This window comes from Saccopteryx leptura, chromosome 4, assembly GCF_036850995.1.
Source record: "Saccopteryx leptura isolate mSacLep1 chromosome 4, mSacLep1_pri_phased_curated, whole genome shotgun sequence".
Taxonomy (NCBI): Eukaryota; Metazoa; Chordata; class Mammalia; order Chiroptera; family Emballonuridae; genus Saccopteryx; species Saccopteryx leptura.
Window position 1 is genome coordinate 144,608,399 of NC_089506.1, and position 18,732 is coordinate 144,627,130.

The 18,732-nt window shown below is 36.5% G+C and overlaps 1 protein-coding gene across 14 annotated transcripts in view; it reads right to left on the bottom strand.

Moving 5' to 3' along the window:
- Positions 1 to 7,201: 7,201 nt before the first annotated feature.
- Positions 7,202 to 18,732, bottom strand: part of MEF2C (myocyte enhancer factor 2C) — a 168,233-nt gene continuing 156,702 nt past the window's right edge. For 11 of the 14 annotated variants that reach the window (XM_066381816.1, XM_066381810.1, XM_066381811.1 and 8 more), the window contains 3 exons: positions 18,008 to 18,137; positions 17,265 to 17,400; positions 7,202 to 11,891 (listed from right to left, as the gene is read on the bottom strand). In XM_066381816.1, the coding sequence (XP_066237913.1) occupies positions 11,570 to 11,891; positions 17,265 to 17,400; positions 18,008 to 18,137 (588 nt within the window). In that variant the 3' untranslated portion in view covers positions 7,202 to 11,569. The remainder of the gene's footprint in view (positions 11,892 to 17,264; positions 17,401 to 18,007; positions 18,138 to 18,732) is intronic. The other 3 variants (XM_066381819.1, XM_066381821.1, XM_066381820.1) reach the window with 1 other exon arrangement.

The following is an 18,732-nucleotide window of genomic DNA, read 5'->3' on the forward strand; positions in this document are numbered from 1 at the left end:
TGTCTCACATTTTTATTTATTTATTTTTATTTTAGAAAGAGAGACAAAAACATTGATCTGTTCCTGTATCCAGGGATAGAGCTGGCAACCTTTGCATATCAGGACCATGCTCTAACCAGCTGAGCTATCTGGCCAGGGCTTGTCTCACATTTCTTAATTCTACATTTCACAGTACTCCCTTTTTTATTTTCAAATTTTACAAATGATTTAAAAATTAAAAAAAGAAACTTTTCCTTTAGGAGAGAGAGAAAGAGAAGCATCAACTCGTTTCACTGAGTTGTTTCTTTTAGTTGTGTACTCATTGATTGCTTCTCGTATGTACCCTAACTGGGGGTTGAAACTGCAATCTGTGGTGAGCCAGGTCTATGTTTTATCTACTAAGCCACACAGGGCACAAAATGCATTGTTTAGGACAGAAAAAATAAAACCAAACTGAACTTCTCAAGGTGAGCTCTCAAAGGCTGTTGTATATATTCTAACATTGTCAGTATCTTTAAAAAGGATTCTGGAGAGAATAACCTATTTAGAAGAAGTAAACCATTTTTCTGCATTGTTTCTTAATTAAACTCAAAAGAAAATAAATACTATCACTAACTGAGAATTTAGGGGAGAGGTGGTGAAAAGTACTATCCTTTATCTCCAGTAGAACACTGAGGTAGAGAATATGTTTTTTGATTTGGCCAATACTTTGACAGGTTGTAATGGTAGAAATTTGTGCGTGCAAAGAACATAAACTAACATAGTAAGTGTGGAGAATAGTAAGGTGGAAAATTATTAAAATATTGTAGCCTTGCACATTTTACTTAGAAATTTAACTAATGAATAGAAACTACCAAAACATGATATACTGTCCATGCTATTTCAGTTGACTATTAAGGACACAGAAGCTGATAAGGATGACATGTTTTAATATTATAGTTGGTTGACCTTGGGTGATGGGCATGCAACGCAATCAACATTTCAAATGGTATAGAGATCTTCACCTGAAACCTATGTACTCTTATTAATCAATGTCGCCCCGTTATATCTAATTTTAAAAATAAAAAAATTAAAATTATAAAAAGAAAAAATTATAGTTGGATTTGTCACATGTGGGAACAGTTTATAATGACTATGAGCAAGGTAGCTGTAAGTTTAACAGAAATTCACCCAAGACCCTAGATTTTACTGTCTTAAAATTAGATGGCTCAATAATAACAAATAAATTCTTGATTATATAAAGTAAATTAAATGTTAAAAAATAAATTATAAATTCAGGTGAAAAAGTCAGAGGTAGGTAAGTGGCTGGGAAAATGGCAAGGAAAACCCAAATATTTTAGTCAAGAACATTTGTGATTGAACTGTGGGAAATGCTTGCGTCAGTCAGGTGTTTATTTTTGGCCAGCTAGTGGAATCAAGAGAGAAGCAAACCCCTAAGCTTAAGGTTTCATTCCTGTCATTTAGCTGAAGAAGACGACTGAAGGTGCTGCACCTGGAGAACCCTAAACGCACACCTACTGTCTCGAGGTTTGCTCCACACACTGCCATTTGCCAAAGGCTTCATCATTCTGAAAAGAACTATTAATCCACTGTGTGGTACTTACATTTGTTTGGAAGCCTCTTTTTTCTAAACTAAAATCTTTCAATTTTTGAATAAGTAGCACACTCATATAGTTAAAAAAAATCAGAAACAATATCAACAAGTAAATGCTGTCAAGTCTTGTCTCCATTTAGATTACCTCTTACCTCAAACCCCTCATCACTTTAGTGACTTTGTTGGTTTCTTTGCATAACCTTTCAGTATTTCTTTGTGTAAATATAAGGACATTTATTGTTTTTGCAGTCTGCCCTTTTACCTGAAAGATAGTATATTGTATATATACACTGTTGCATTGTTGCTTTTTTCTTTATTTTTTAATTGTTGTTTTTTTTTAATCTAACAATATACCCAGAAAAATTCCCATATTATATTTACATAGAGGGATTTTTGTTTTTTGTTCCTTAGACTGTTGTGTAGTATTCCATTGTGAAAGTGTACGTATTTATTTAAACATTCCTTTAGCAATGAGCACCTTCCCCATATTTTAATCATAAACACTATACATATAAACTTGCATACAAACAAGTTTGCATTTTGCTACAGGGCCCTTATTTGTAAAGAGATACAAGCATATCACATGGAATATTCATCAAATAAATGCTTTAAGGAAGTAATCTTCCTACAACTTCTGCTTCTTGAAAAGTGTGTATTGATAATATTTTCAGCACTGGTGGGAAGCTGTGGGCTGGTATGCAAGGCACTGCTTTCTCCATTAGTAGAGCATGTATGTGCTTGGGCATCAGCAAAGCAGGAGTATACCAAATTGTTCTTTGAGAAAGAATGTGGTCTTGTTAAGAAATAAAAAAACAAAAACAAAATGAAGCAAAAAACATTCTAGTTCTCGAAGGGAAAATCAGTACTTTTCTGATTTCATTACCATTGTTTTACAGAGTGGAGTCATGTTTATTTTGAGTAACTTGCAGTAGAGTAGGATTCTGATCTTAGTGATTAGCAACTATGAAGGCCTTAACTGGGCCTCAGAGGAATCTTGTGAATTAGTGCTAAGTGAGAAAAATCCATGCTTGGAATAAATAACTTGATAAATGCTACTAGCTTGTGAGAAGCAAAGCTGGTCTGTTTATCAACCAAGAGACTAGATGACCTCTGGAAAAACTTCATCCAGTGTTACTGAGCATTTAGTAAGATAATGGAGGTCAAGGCCATTGCAAAGAAGGTATTCACTATGTTAGCGTCTTACTGTTCTTCACAGCCCAGCTTCAGCTCTGGCTTTCCCAGAGGGGCACTGAAACCTTCCAGCCATCTGTGCTCTTTCTGGTGGCTGTGAGGAGGCGAAGGGACTTGTGTTGCTGGCATTTTTGGCACTGGAGTGTTTGGGTGAAGCGTTTTCTTAACTACTTTCTATTCAGTGTGGAATTGCCCCACAGGCAGTTCCTATTTCCTTTCTTTCAGCCTGGCTCTTGTACCAGTTACCAGATTCAAAGGCAACTATCACCTCCGTTTTGTCTCGAGTGGATTTTGGCTGCTAAGAATGGATACTTTAAGGCTGGAGGTTCTTCCCCAAGCCAGAGATGATCAAGACTAAGGGTAAACTGAAGTTAATGATCTGTCTGCAATGCTGCTGCTAAAACCAGAATCCACTTTAAGGAAAGAAACTATGGACATTTCCTTCCATGTTTTCCTAACTTTAACTCTCAGGCAGAAGTCTCCAGGAAAGATGCCATGTCTGAGAAAGGAGAGGTTAAAGGAATAGCCTCATATTTTGGCGATGGAGACATCTGCTCTCAGGAAACAAGGATAGTAGGAATTCAAGAGAGACAACAATAAAGTGAATTTAGCTTTCCTCTTTCATCACTGGATCTCACTTGGAAGTCTGTCTGTAGGACTAAGGATTAGAAAAGTTGCCATAGTAATATGCAAACAAAATGGAAAAAGGGTTTTCTCAGTTTACAAAATGAAAACTCACGCGCTCTGTTCTGGATAGTTTTTCCTTATCAAATTCAATACCTCTTTTAAATCCAGACTCCCAAACATCATTGAAATAAAAGAAACATGTCTAAATTGGGCCTAGGGGCACAAAGTGTAATTCTTTAGCCTGTAGATAGAAGGGTTCACATCTGCCTTCTGTCCTTGTAGATCTCTGCCTGCCCATAAGTATGCTTAGGTAACATCTGGTCTTTTCACAACCTTTCCAATCACCCTTGACCATGCTAACCTCTCATACTAGGTATCTCCTTTTAATCACAAACATCATAAAAGATTAGTTCATACTAAATGCCTGACCTTTCACATCTGTTGAACAATCTCTTGTCCACACCATTTTATTGAAATAACTCTCAGCTACTACCCAAGGCCAAAAAGCATTTGACATTTTTGATGCTTTCTCCCTTTGAAACCTCTTTTTGCCCTGACAGCTCTCTTTGGCCCTCTGTTGCTCCTTGATTTCTTCACAGGTCCCTTTTCCGCTATGTCCTCAACATCCCCTTCTAGACCTGTTTCTCAGCTCTCCCATCACCCTCCCCCGACAAGCTCATTCCCAGGCAAGGCTTTCCTGATTACCTCCCTGTGAGTAACATCCCAAACTCCATCCCTATGAGTAACATCCCAAACTCCATCCCTGTGAGTAACATCCCAAACTCTATCCGTTAGTAACATCCCAAACTCTATCCTTGTGAGTAACATCCCAAACACTATCCCTGTGAGTAACATCCCAAACTCTATCCCTGTGAGTAACATCCCAAACTTCATCCCTGTTAGTAACATCCCGAACTCTATTCGTTAGTAACATCCCAAACTCCATCCCTGTTAGTAACATCCCAAACTCTATCCATTAGTAACATCCCAAACTCTATCCCTGTTAGTAACATCCCGAACTCTATCCCTGTGAGTAACATCCCGAACTCTATCCGTTAGTAACATCCCGAATTCCATCCCTGTGAGTAACATCCCAAACTCTATCCCTGTTAGTAACATACCAAACTCCATCCCTATGAGTAACATCCCAAACTCCATCCCTGTTAGTAACATCCCAAACTCCATCCCTGTGAGTAACATCCCAAACTCCATCCCTGTGAGTAACATCCCAAACTCCAGCCCTGTTAGTAACATCCCAAACTCCGTCCCTGTGAGTAACATCCCAAACTCCATCCCTGTGAGTAACATCCCAAACTCCATCCGTTAGTAACATCCCAAACTCCATCCCTGTTAGTAACATACCAAACTCCATCCCTATGAGTAACATCCCAAACTCCATCCCTGTGAGTAACATCCCAAACTCCATCCGTTAGTAACATCCCAAACTCCATCCCTGTTAGTAACATCCCAAACTCCATCCCTGTGAGTAACATCCCAAACTCCAGCCCTGTTAGTAACATCCCAAACTCCAACCCTATGAGTAACATCCCAAACTCCATCCCTGTGAGTAACATCCCAAACTCCATCCCTGTGAGTAACATCCCAAACTCCATCCATTAGTAACATCCCAAACTCCATCCCTGTTAGTAACATCCCAAACTCCATCCCTGTGAGTAACATCCCAAACTCCATCCCTGTGAGTAACATCCCAAACTCCATCCCTGTGAGTAACATCCCAAACTCTATACCTGTGAGTAACATCCCAAACTCCATCCCTGTGAGTAACATCCCAAACTCTATACCTGTGAGTAACATCCCAAACTCCAGCCCTGTTAGTAACATCCCAAACTCCATCCCTGTTAGTAACATCCCGAACTCCATCCCTGTGAGTAACATCCCAAACTCCATCCCTGTTAGTAATATCCCGAACTCCATCCCTGTGAGTAACATCCCAAACTCCATCCCTGTTAGTAACATCCCAAACTCCATCCCTGTGAGTAACATCCCGAACTCCATCCCTGTGAGTAACATCCCAAACTCCATCCCTGTTAGTAACATCCCAAACTCCAGCCCTGTGAGTAACATCCAGAACTTCTCTTCAACATTAGTATCCGGTACCCTAAATTCAAGCCTATATTTACACCTCATATTCTACTTGGTTATGTCAAACTGAGCATGCTGAGAACTGAATTCACCTTTTGCACATAGCAGTGATTTCTTCTTTTCCAATTTAGACATTATTACGATCCTAATCATTTAAACTTAAAACTATAAACTTTAACAATTTCTTATTTATCATCACTCCTACTGTTCATGTAATCATTTGCTGAATTTGACAATTCCATCTCTTCTAAATCTTTTCTTGAATTGCTTAAACTTCTTAACCTGCAATTATATAATCAGACCCCAAACAACTCTTCTAGTCTTACAACTTTGTGTCTTGCTTTCTCATCTCTTAATAGTGCCTTTGTGCCTATTATTTCCTCTTTGTAGAACACCCTCTGGACTGAGTCATAATCTGTGGGGCTCAGTGTTAAAGGAAACTGTTCTTTTTCAAAAAGCAAGAAAAAGTTTAGAGGTACTAAAATGAAAGCTTTCCACCTTTTTCTGTGCATCTCCTCTGTTCACACACATGCTTTATTGTTCTATCCGACTTCACTTACAATACACAAGATCAAAGATAAAATTAACACCACCAAGACACTGACAGCAGAGTGTAAAACTAAGAGCTGGGCCATGTGTGACTGCAGCGGTCACCTGCCCACAAGTGCACCCGTCCTCATCCATCTGGGATTTCCTCTGTCCTGGCCACCCTCCAAAGACAAGTCAGGGCTGCCTCTGCTGGGTAGATGATGAAGTGTCCATGCTGGAGTCTCTGCCCTGCTCAGTTCCAAAGATGACAAAAGTGGTTTCCTACTAGCACTGGGCAGAAGTCTCTGAGAACATTTTTTATTTGCTATTAGTTTTTTAACTTCCTGTTTATAAGTTTCTTGAAAGCAAGTGCTATCTCTTCATCCTAGAATCAACCACATGACTACACATAATAATTTCTTAATATATGTTTGCTGAAAATGAATAAAGAAGACAAAAAAGAGAAAAATACTGCAATTTCAAAGCCACAAGCACGCTCCCCCAGCTGTAGGCCTTTCCTCAGCGGAGCAGGAACCAGCTCATGCCTAGTTCCGGTTCTCCAGCCGGCTGGCAGGGCCCGCTCGTTTTCCTTTCATTTCCTCAATTAGTCTTTACATTGATCTTCCTAAGGACATTCCAATGATAACTCAATTTTGGTAATAGATATATCTTAGTTTCTAAAAAGGTATGCATTTACTAATTTTCTCTAGTATTTAGATATAAGCCTATGTTTTCAACCTTTTTGGGGGGGGGTTAAAGAAATTATTTTGATGAAGAAAACCGAAATAAGTCTGGCAATGTTTTCTACACATTTTGATTTAAAAATAATTAACTTATTGAACGGTAGTGACTTTTTCAATCACTTCTGGAAAATCTTGTGTATTTAAACAAGCTATTAAAGACTTTCATTGAAATACTCTGATAAAGAAGTTGAACTCAGTAAGAACCTTGAACTTCCCACACTGACTAAATATATGTATTACCCTGGGAACTACGATCCAACCCATACCCATTCCCCAACCCCAACCCCAAATATCCATCTTTTTGAGTATTTTGAGTTGAAAACTGAGCTCACTTGCACTTGTGGGAGAGGCTACTTAAAAAAAACAACAACATGATAAAGCGGAATAAATTTAAACAGCAAAATATTATTTAAAATAATGCACCACAGACACTGCATCACTAAGAAAGCCAGTAACTTTACTGAATTGTCTGCAAAATACAAATTATACCTTATTTCCAGCAGGAGAAACTTTGGAAAATTCCCCACTTTTATTCACTACAGACAGCTGAATTAAGTCCCTTGAGATACAGAGATGTGGTTTAACTTAATTATAACATCTTGTCATCTAATGGCGACAAAGTCCAGCTTATGCCGCTGTGAGCCTCTATTTGAATATTTGTTGCAAATGCTTGTATGCCCTCATTTACAAGCTATTTTAATTACTTGTCATTTAATGGAAACAAGTCCCCCCCAAAAAAGGAAAATGATACAGCAAACCATCTGAAGCAATCCAAGTCCTATGCCTAACAGTGACCCAGGTCTACTTTGCTCGCAGAGAACACTGGTACTGCATTCAAACCACAACAGAATCCATCACTTAGCTGACCTCTCTGAACTAAACTGAGGTAAGAATCAATTTGAGGTATGAATAGGGAAGGCAAATGCAATACTTGATTATGAAAATAACCAAAATGGACTAATTTAATGTAGAAGATATGTGGCTTGGATTGCTCCACATCTTTGGTTAAAACATATTTAAGAAAAGCCTTTAATTACATCTGTAGTCTGAAGCATTCTAACAGACACCAGTATTCCATCAATCTTCAAAAGATCTGCAGTGGCAAGAAATGCACACCATGTAAGTGATGACGTCACAGCAGCTGGCACAGAGGGGAGCGGATGACGTGTGCCAAGCTTAAGCAACAGCCTTTATTGAGGGTTCAGGTGGCCGCTTCTTCTTTGAAAATTTTTTTATAAAGAAACAAATACAAGCATTACTCTCTGGAAAAACAAGCAAAAGAATAAAAGGAGCAAAAAAAAAAAAAGCTATTTTTAAGTTAAAAGACGGGTGTAAGCAAAACAAATACATAAAATTGTGAGAGGGCAGATACTCTTAAAAAGTGTGTTTGATTTTTTAAAAATTCTCACTTTAGTTCATCTTAAAGTGATCTGAGGATGATAGGCATTTTCATATTCATCATTACAAAATGCTAAATTCCACCTTTGGGAAAAAATAAGCCATTTTACTAAAAAACCCAATTTTAAAAAAGGTTGAAATGAACAGCCTTCCGCGCACCAATGTCTACAATATACAGGTTGTGCTGCTTGCATATACTGCATTAGTGTGTCAGTATTTAAGCTTAATATTACCAAAACGTCTTTTAAGATAGATTTAGGTATAACACTACTCATAACTGTGTGAAATGCCATAACCGTTCTTTGACTGCAATGATGAATGTTGCCTACAATGTTACTCTAGGATAGGTTATGTAAAATACTACTCCCTCAGGGCTTTGCCCTAAACTCCTGAATACAAAGGATTTACTGTGATAAAAACCCAAACCATACTAGCTTGGCAAATACAATAAATGGTACATTACAGATAAGGTATAAGGGTAAAGATAGACAGTGATTGTTTACAGAAAGTGACTCATCACAATCAAAATTGTGCTTCTTCTCATTAAATCATCTTTAAAAAAATTCTCAGATTATCCCTTCGCTATCTTGTCACCACTTTATATGAATTTAATAGTGGGAACAAGAGATGACTGGCATCCATTTTCAAGTGATTCTGTTCTTTTCATGTTCTTATAAAACTATAGTCAGATTGCTATAAATAGCCAAGGCTTCTGCTGGTACTTTAGCTTACTTTATATTCAGCGTTAGAAATTCACTTTTTCTCTGTTGCTGAGGCAAATTGCAGGTAAAAAATTAATATGGCTATTTTTTCATATTTTCACATAATGACCCTTTCCCACCCACAGATAAGTTTCTACTGCTATTGATAAAGTGTTTTAAAATGACAAAGAACATTTGTGATATGTTTGCATATTTTATACACATCAAGTTATAAGGATGTGTTGCAAGGATGCAATCAAATTGATGATGAGAAAAGTGATTTTCTTAGTTTTCTCCCTCCATGTGTGAATGTGTGTGCATGTATGTGTGCATATTTTCAGGGATGATATTTTCTTCTTTTGCATAAATGTTTTTTATTTCATGTTTCATGGATACCTTGAGTAGTGGGATATATGAAATGATTAATAGGGTTTTTTGTTGTTTTTAGTATATAAAACGTTAGTACAAGGCAGGTAGCATCCTATATGGATACCACCAAAGGTGCATTGTGGTCTAATTGTAGATTTCAGATTAAGTTAAGAAAAATATAGCCTTAGGTAGTAAGGCCTCTTGGCTTTTGCCACCCAGCGGCAGCCTTTTTTCAATGAGAAACACATGGCAATTGTGCAAGTAAAGGAAAAAATGGGTAAGAAATATTCTTTCTACACATGAGTTAGCAATGCCAATCTTACTGTCTGCGTTTTCTTTGCTGTGTATGTCAATGCATGTGATTGGAGATTAATCGACAGATCTTCACATTCCAAGAGAAGAAAAAGCATTCTTAGACTGAAATCTCTTTCAAACAATAGATATTAACTTTTTTTTATGGCACTCATTTTTTAAAGGGTCTGAAAATTAATCCTTTATAGACAAATATAAGACAAGAGTCCATCATTATTTCTTGAAAAATTAAAAAAAAGGGGACATAGAGAGGTTCTTTCATGGGGTTTCTTGAAATGACTATTAAATCTCTTTATTGAAGAAAAAAATAGATGACATACATGCTTTATGCAGAAGTGGCGTTTGGGGGCCCTGACACACTGGGATTGTTCAACAGTCCTGTGTTGCTGACAAAACTGCGGAGGGTCAGTCAAAATAAGCAAAAGAGGACGATGAAGCAACTATCCCTTTACCTGCTTCCTTCTTGTCTAGCACCCAATCTTTCACATTTTTCTTCTGTGGGAATTTAACTTATACACTGAGTAAACGTCATATCACCTGTTTCTAGGGCCATATTTGCAGGACATGTGCCCCATCACAGCTTCCCTGTTGGGTGTCTTTTTAAAAAACACATCAAATTCTGGGCTGAAAACCAACCAGATAATTTAGGATATGGGTAAGTTAAGGTATGCACTTACTGAATTCCAAGACGCATGGTGAAATGGCGAGATCAGAAAGGGGCCCTGCATTTGATAAAAATTCAAAACTAAGAAGCATAAAGTAAACTAATTAGTATATACAATGGAAGTCAGTTGACCCACTAGATTGTTAATGTATTAAAAACAATTTAGGGTGTTGCAGTGTGATATGTTTTAATCCCACAGGTTATCCTTTTGACAGCTGACCTTGAACTTATAAAATGTATGCAGAGTAAAAGAAAACAGAAAGAAAATAGTTACTCAAATGTGCAACTGCACAAATATACCCCCCTCCCACTATTAAGATAACAAAACTTCTGCTATTACCATAATATTATATATATTAGAAAGCTATACACAAGCATGTTAATTTCACAGATTTTTTAAAAGATTCTTAATATTTTATATAATTAGAAATACACATTTCAAAAACAAAACTTCTACAAAGAGAAAACAGTTATCTTGGTTAGCAAAGCATGGAGTTCATCATGGCTTAGGGTAGTGCTCTCTATACAAAAAGTCCTTTTTGGTTTTTTACAGGACTGTTTAAAATATTAGCGAAGCTATCAAGAGGGGAAAACACATTTTGGCTTAAGTAAACTACAAAAAGCCACAAATGCTTTGCAAACTCTGTCTTACCTTTTATATGAAAATAAGCAAAATGTAATGTACATATTTTTATACTTTTATTTAATAAGAGATGCAGACCCGGATTTCTTTATTTATTTAATTAAATACGTTAGCCCTCAAACTCCACATTTTTTTTTAAATAGGTATGGTCCTCTTTTAATGGTCATTGATTCTTTTCATTGAGTGCCATACGCCAATGATACGCCTGCACGTTTGTGAGCGTTCTTAGGATGTCAGGTGACCTGGCGTGTTCCTAACGTTTACCAATGGCCACCCTTTGCTGGGTCTGTCCAAAACATCTATACATTTTTCTATATGTCGCATAACAGCTGCTCTCTTTCAGTAAAGATCTGCCGCTTTTGGCAAATGTTTCCTTTTGTCTATTTACATGTAAATAACGTTGAACCTGCAACATGACACTATCTATTGTAACATACATTTTGCAAAGGAGCACAACAGTGAAAAGAAGTTAGCCTTAAAATCTATTTTGTACAAGTGTTCTGTTGTACAACGCAAGTGCTAAGCTTATCTCAGCATTTGTTTATCTTTATACTGTATCACTGAGGCAATTTAAAAGTACTTTTACAAAACAGAGTACCTGACTTTTTTTTTTTTCCACACACAGCACATATAATGCATATCGACCCCCCTTCCCCATTAAGGTATAGCACACACACACACTGCAAGAAAAAAAAAAACTATTAAGTAATAATCTGATCATGTTGCCCATCCTTCAGAGAGTCGCATGCGCTTGACGGAGGGACTTTCCCTTTCGTCCGGCGAAGGTCTGGTGAGTCCAATGGGGGAGTGGAATTCGTTCCGGTGATCCTCTCGGTCGCTCCCGTCATACGAACTGCTGCAGCTGCTCAAGCTGTCAACAGGAGATCTCCCCGCCTCGTGGCGCGTGTGTTGTGGGTATCTCGAAGGGGTGGTGGTACGGTCTCTAGGAGGAGAAACAGGTTCTGACTTGATGTTGAGGCTTTGAGTAGAAGGCAGGGAGAGATTTGAACTCTGAGATAAATGAGTGCTAGTGCAAGCTCTGTAGGAGGAAAGGAAACCCAGTTACAGATGGAGGAGGCCTGGAGCCCCCAGGAACTCACAATTACATAAAACATCACCCTAAAGACTGCACAGACACCAGAGCATGCCCAGAGGGAGGAGAGAGTGCTTAGAAGCACGAAGGGGCTCGTGGGCGTGGCCTGCGGAGAGCCGTTTGGGGTGCCTTTGTTGATTTCCCCGCAGTAATGACAGTATTTAACTGGTCCAGGCTCTGAATCACACCTCTTTTCTGACAGGCTCCCTAAACATATCGGTACCGGTTTAAAAAGGTTTAACTAGACACGCTGGAAAAAGCATTTTGTGTCTGTGGGATTCTTCCCTAGACCAGTTTCAAAACTGAATCTAAGATTTAAGATACAGTGTTCAGTTTCTGAATTAACTTCCTTGATTTACTAATGTCAGTGTTTCGAAAATTATTGTAAAAAGCTTATCAAGGATATAAATGTTTCCTTCCATTTATTAAGCACTTACACATTAAGTTGCACAGTCTTCAGAGAAAGTGAAAAGAGTTCAAATTTCAAGTGATTAGAATCCATACTAGGCTGCCTGTAACCATGTCTAGTGAAAAGCTTGGAGAGGGGAAGTGGGGGAGGGAGGAAGGAGGTTGAATATCAGCTGCAGAAATTTTAAGTATTGGCTGAAAAACACTTAGACTTCCTACCTTACTAAAACTAATATAATTTTATTTTCTTCATCCTTTCTTAGTTACATAAGATAAAAATGCTGTTTATTTTCCATAATTACCTCAACTTTCCTAATGCTAGTCTCATCCTCCCAGGATACTTAGGGGACCACTCCTCTTATTTATAATTTCATTCATTGTTGAATCTGCTTTTGCCTAAGAAAAGGCTGAAAAAAAAAAGATCTAGTGTAATTTTTTTGTGTTTCTAGCCCTTAGTCCTTATTTGTTTTAGGAGAGCATAATTTGCCCTATTCCAAAATGTGGGAGAATTTAGATACTTGAAATTCTGGCAAGAGAAGCATTAAACCCTAAGTGTAGATTAGCAATCACAATGACTTTCATCAGATTAAACCACAGTAACACTGCCGACATCAATTTTAAGAGGCTTGTGCTGTTCTTACATTCCGATTGCGCTGACATCCACCATTGGAGTCAGCATTTATTGCCCATATTGTCAAGAGAATACAGAAATCTCTTTTACTGAGGAAGAGTCACAGCAAAGAATAATCCATAGACACACCCTTTTCAAACAAAGGAAAGCAAGCCTGCCTACCCACGTAGGGTGAGTATGTTACTTTCCAATGGAGAGAACTGGATGGCAGTAAACACGTCATTACGAGCTGTGAGAAAACGTGAATCTATTTTAGAGGAAAAAGTGGAGTAGCTTGGGCCTGGCTTTTTGAAAGTTGTAATTCAGGCTCAAGCTGTATAGAGATATAAAATTAGTGAGGAATATTTAACTTTGAGTGATGTTTTATACAAAAGCACCACCTACTGGCAAAGAATCACTTTCCTTCTCTTATTAATAGACGAGCCAATGTCAAAAGTAACAAAGGAAAATTATTTGTTTCCCTAATAAGCCTTTTTTTCTCGGGATATTATGATATTATAGAATCAAAGCAGTTTTAGCATTTATAACAAGCTACTACAATGAGAGTATATAATTTTCAATCACTCGTTTATTTTAGTTTATATACTATTTTTCTAAGAGTTTTAATTAAGTAACATTTCAGTCAACAAGATATTAAAACAGGGGGTGCTGAATTTCAAAAGGACCCATGATAGTGGGCTATTTTATCTTGGTTCAATATTACTTAATGATTCATTTTGATGTCAGAAGAAATCACTTTTTGATTTCTGAAAGAAAGAATTTTCCTGGCTTTGAATAAGAAAATCCATTTCACTAAAGTTTAATAAAATGCCCGTTTAATAATGAAGGTCAATTAGTAATCTGAAATAAAATGGCATATCAATAAATACTTTTGTCTGCCCTTTGACATTTAGATTGTGTTTTCACAGACAGGGAACATGAAAAATGAGGGAAAAAAATTGGTGATTTGGACCAGTAAAATCAGTTAATCTGGATAAATGAAGCAAAAAGTAACATGATAAAATGTTGTTCCCTTAAGACAGCTTTTGGAAACTGTGTTATCTCCCACGTCAACTGGCTTGTGCAGGCTTTGCTGTATTTCTTCCCCACAAAAGACAAAACACTTACTATTTATTCTTTCTATAAGCAAATAGGCCAGTCCTTTATCTTTTGGTGGTATTTCAGTTTACACTGAAAGCATGCATGAAGCATTCTGAGTAGTTCTGGGGACACCAAGTGCACACTAAGGAAAGATAAGTGCTAGCGAACCTTCAGCGTCACTACCTGTGGGAGAAGATTCAAAACAGGAGGAAACTCAACTGACTAGCCTCTGTCACCAAGGGTGTATTATAAAGAAAAAGGAACATTACAAAGCACTTCGCTGTACATAGGCTTGGTTCAGCAATGAGAGTGTTGGTTTACATGTTCCCGAGAACAAACTTTTTATAGACACAGGTAATAGTGAATGAATCCACACTGGGGAGGGGTGATAAAGAGTGGGCTGGCAAAGGCCAAGGCCAGACATGCCAGTCGCCCCTGTGAAGCTCTGCTGCAAGTCTTCAGCTACGACCAACGCCTTCCAACTGAGAAGACACCTACACTGCCCTGCAAGTATTCAGAAATGAAACATGAATGGAGAGTTTTACTCAAGTTTCTTCCTGTGTCTGCTGGACTTTAGGCTCTCAGACTGCATTTAACCTAACCTTTTAAAAGTTGCCTTTCCTCCAGGTCACCTTCTTTCAGTATGTTCTGAACACTCACATCAACAAAGATGATGTATAGAAATGCTTCCAGAGAGCAGGATGCTGTTGTTTTAGGTGGCAGGAGAAAAACAGCTAATAATTTGAGTGCTTTTTTTCTGCTCAAATCTGAGTATTCACATGACTTTCGCTAAGTTGTGATGGCAAGTTCCTTCTGCCATTCGTCTCTGCTCCCCACCTCAAATCAGTTTATGCCACCTAATCTAACTTGCTTAGGTAAAATCAGGGACTGGATAGTGTTAAAAGTATAGCTTTAAAGAGTTAAAGATATTTCCATGAACAAAATACAGAGCGCTCTTTTGTACTTTTTAATTTTGAGAGAAAATTGTGGTGACCATTTTGGGCTCCTGGGAATATCTGCTTTGGTGAGGCTGAAATATATTTTACTCCGCTGTGAAAACTGTATTTACCCAAAAGAATGTCACTTCACTCTCAAGTGTATGAGACTACTTTAGCCAGGAAAAGAAATCAATTTTTAAAATCAATTTATACTATTAAGAAATTAAGGCAGTTCATATAATTAATTTTACATAAATATTAGAACTTGGGGTTTTAAAAAGCAGTTTAACACTTAATTGTGTGATCATGGGCTAGTTCATTTGAGGAAATCTCTTTTTGAAAAGGTACTGTATGTATGTGTGTGTGTGAGAGAGAGAGAGAGACAGACAGAGACAGAGAGGGGAAGAGGGCGAGGCCCAAGGGGATGGGGGAAGGAAGGAAGAGAAGGAAGAGGAAAAAGGGAGGTGATCCAAAATGAGAAGGACTGGAAGTAAGTGTATCTTAGCTGAGGAATAAGGGAAATGATTAAGTTCAAGAAAAACTTATTGACTAAATTCAGACTCATATTATGCACCATGAGAATTGGTACTGAAAGAAATCAGAACTAAACAAAATGTTTCATGATTGACTGCTATAATTCAGTTTCTCTCTAGCCCAGTCCTCCCCTTTCTCATTTACTGAAACTCCTATTAAGAGCATCAGAGAATTAGATTCTTCCCATGAAATAAAAGAGAATTTTTAAATTGTAGTTAAAATACATAAATGTGTGTTTTAGATGTAAAAATGCAAATTATCAGATGTTATTGAAAACAAAAACAAGCTATGTACAGAGAAAATAATATAGGTTTTGACATTAATATTGTCTAAGGAAATCTAGTCCTCCAATAAGTGAATTTTTGAAAAATGAGAAGTAAACAGTGACCTTTATTTTTGCCAAGAAAAAGGATTCACTCACAGCTGGGTAGTATGATGTACTCAGTGATAATTACCTGAAAAAGTTACTGCAAAAAATGTCTACTTAGATAGGTCACATTTCTGAGAAAATGTAAATGTTCTTATAAAAAACTCTGTTGCTGATCATTATTTAATGTATCTTTAAAGTTAATAATTTTTCAATAAAGCAGAGCAACACTCCCATGTGCATTTATTTTATTATTTACATGAAAACTTAGCTTTTCGACAATAGTGATTAGTGAGTAGGATGCACATAAACAAATGGTGAATGGGTGAAGACCCCATTATGAAAGCACTAATCTATCTGACATCAATTTCACTGTAAGCTGGCCGGGCAGGGGAGGGGTAAGAGAGATGAAGTTATAACATCAATCAGTGATTTTTATTCTATTCAGTGTCTTATGCTCATTATTTCCTTAGAAATAGAAATACAGTACTAATTAACTACTCTAACTAAATGGCTAGGCAGCAAAGTAAAAGATATATAGAATGTTCCCCAAATAGAAAAACTTTATAAATATAGCTTCTTAATATTTTCTTTTCAAGATTAATTGAAGTTTTAGAGTTATTAATTAAACTTAAAATGTCTTTGATTCATGTTTTAAACTTTAAAATAAAAACTGTTTTACAAGTAGTGTGAATATTTCCATAGTTTAATGATAGGAGTTATTTTTATGATAAAGACATATCTCAAAACTACCACAAGGGGGCAGAAATACACATCTTCTGACCAGAAAACAACAAAAATTATTTTTATACCCAAATTTAGATAATTAGCATATGTATGCACATAGACATATATATTTATACTAATAAAATATCAATACATATGCACTATACTCTGAGTACCTTGTAAAAACATCAAATCTGTATATTAATGGGATAGCTGATACTTGGAGTATTCCTGTAACATTAGCATGAACTATGTGGTTTATGCTCAGTGAGGATTCTCAAGCATTTAAAAAATTTTCAAGAACTTATAACTATAAATGTTGTTTATGTTCCACATGAACTATGTGAAAACTTAACTAAATAAAAATGTTATTGATAGAAGTAGAAATAAATGTAGTCTAAAACAGTAGGGAAATAAGTTATGTTACTATCACAGAGTTCTCCCTTCCCTCAAAGAATAAAGAAAGTAATATTTAAGCTACTTGAAAGGTATTGATCTGATAATTACTTTCAGATTTTGATAAAGTAGAATTTTACATCCTCTAATGGGACATTAGAGCACGTTATTTAGAGATTGCTATTTGTCATTTAAAAATGCACCTGAAAATGTGTTGTAGAAGAGATAATACTGCTTACCCCAGCTGACTGAGTGCGGATGGCGGCATGTTATGTAGGTGCTGCTGCTGCCAGCCAGTGACCGAGCCCAGGTGGAGGGCGCTGGCAGTGTTAAACCCAGACAGAGTTGACAGGTCTGCGCTACTCAGAGAGTACTCTAGATCAAAAACAAAACAATAAGAAAAAGTATTAAATCTGGAAATTGTCAGATGATGACTAGAATAAACATTTTCAATTTAAAAAATATTCCATTAGTATTATTTAAATATTGTTTATAATTTATTTATTTAGTTTTTTTACTTTTTGGGTAAGGGGAAGAGAAAAACATCAGGGTTGATTTTAATTTAAAAGAAATATACTATATAACAAAAAATAAGCATTCAATGATAGCTTCAAAGTACACAACCTACAATTCTAGTTTGTTAGAACTACAATGTGGTATTATAGTATATACATATTGGATGACCTAGAAACGTTCTTTAAACAATCTCAAATAAGTGAGTTATTACATCAAAGAAGTAACTGCATTTTTTCTTGAAATTGTTCTTCTATATTGAGGTCAGGTTGGGTTAGTAAAACTTTCGGTCACTTAAAAAATGTGAATATTCACTTTGTCTTAGTAATGAATAGGTCATGGTACAGTGCTCTGAACACCACAGGTATTAAATAAAATCTCCTAACAGACTAAAAAGTAATATCTTTCATCTTGCTTTTTAACAAAAGAAGTATTTAATGTACTATTTGAACGTGGCAAAACTACTCACCAGTACCATATGTTGTTGAAATGGCTGATGGATATCCTCCCATCCCTTGTCCTGGTAAAGTAGGAGTTGCTACGGAAACCACTGGAGTAGCCAATGACTGAGCAGACTGGGAGTTATTTATCCTTTGATTCTTTTAAAGTAAATAAAAAGACATTACTGGTGGAATTTTTTAAAAAAATTAAAAATATTAGATTTCAGAATTAGTTTTCTCTATAAAGATAAAACTTGGTTCAAATCTCATGAAATTAATCATTTAACATGTGTCTCTATGAATTCTACCAACCCTATCATTTATAAAGCTTCAAGGGACCAGTTGTTGCCATAGTAACCCATTACATCAGTATCTCCTAGGCAACTGAACTAGTAACAAGTACCATAGCTTTATTATGGGTAAAAACAGACTGTATTGAAAACTGATGAAATATGTATACTGTACTTCCATTGTTTCAGTTTTTATTCAAATGCAAATTTTTAAAAAATTAAAATCAACCATAGTGGTTTTACCCTCAGTTCTATACACAGCAGAGTCTCATGCTATATTCTGACCAGAAGGTGGTGCTCTGACCACTTTTTTTGTATTCTTCCAAACTTCCCTCAAACTAGATGGCAAACATGTATAGTTAACTCCTTACAGCAGAGATTAAAAAGAGTCACAAAAATGTAAAGATCATAAGACTTAAATTCTTAGAAAAAGAAATATCTTTGTGGTTTAAAGTAACTAAGAA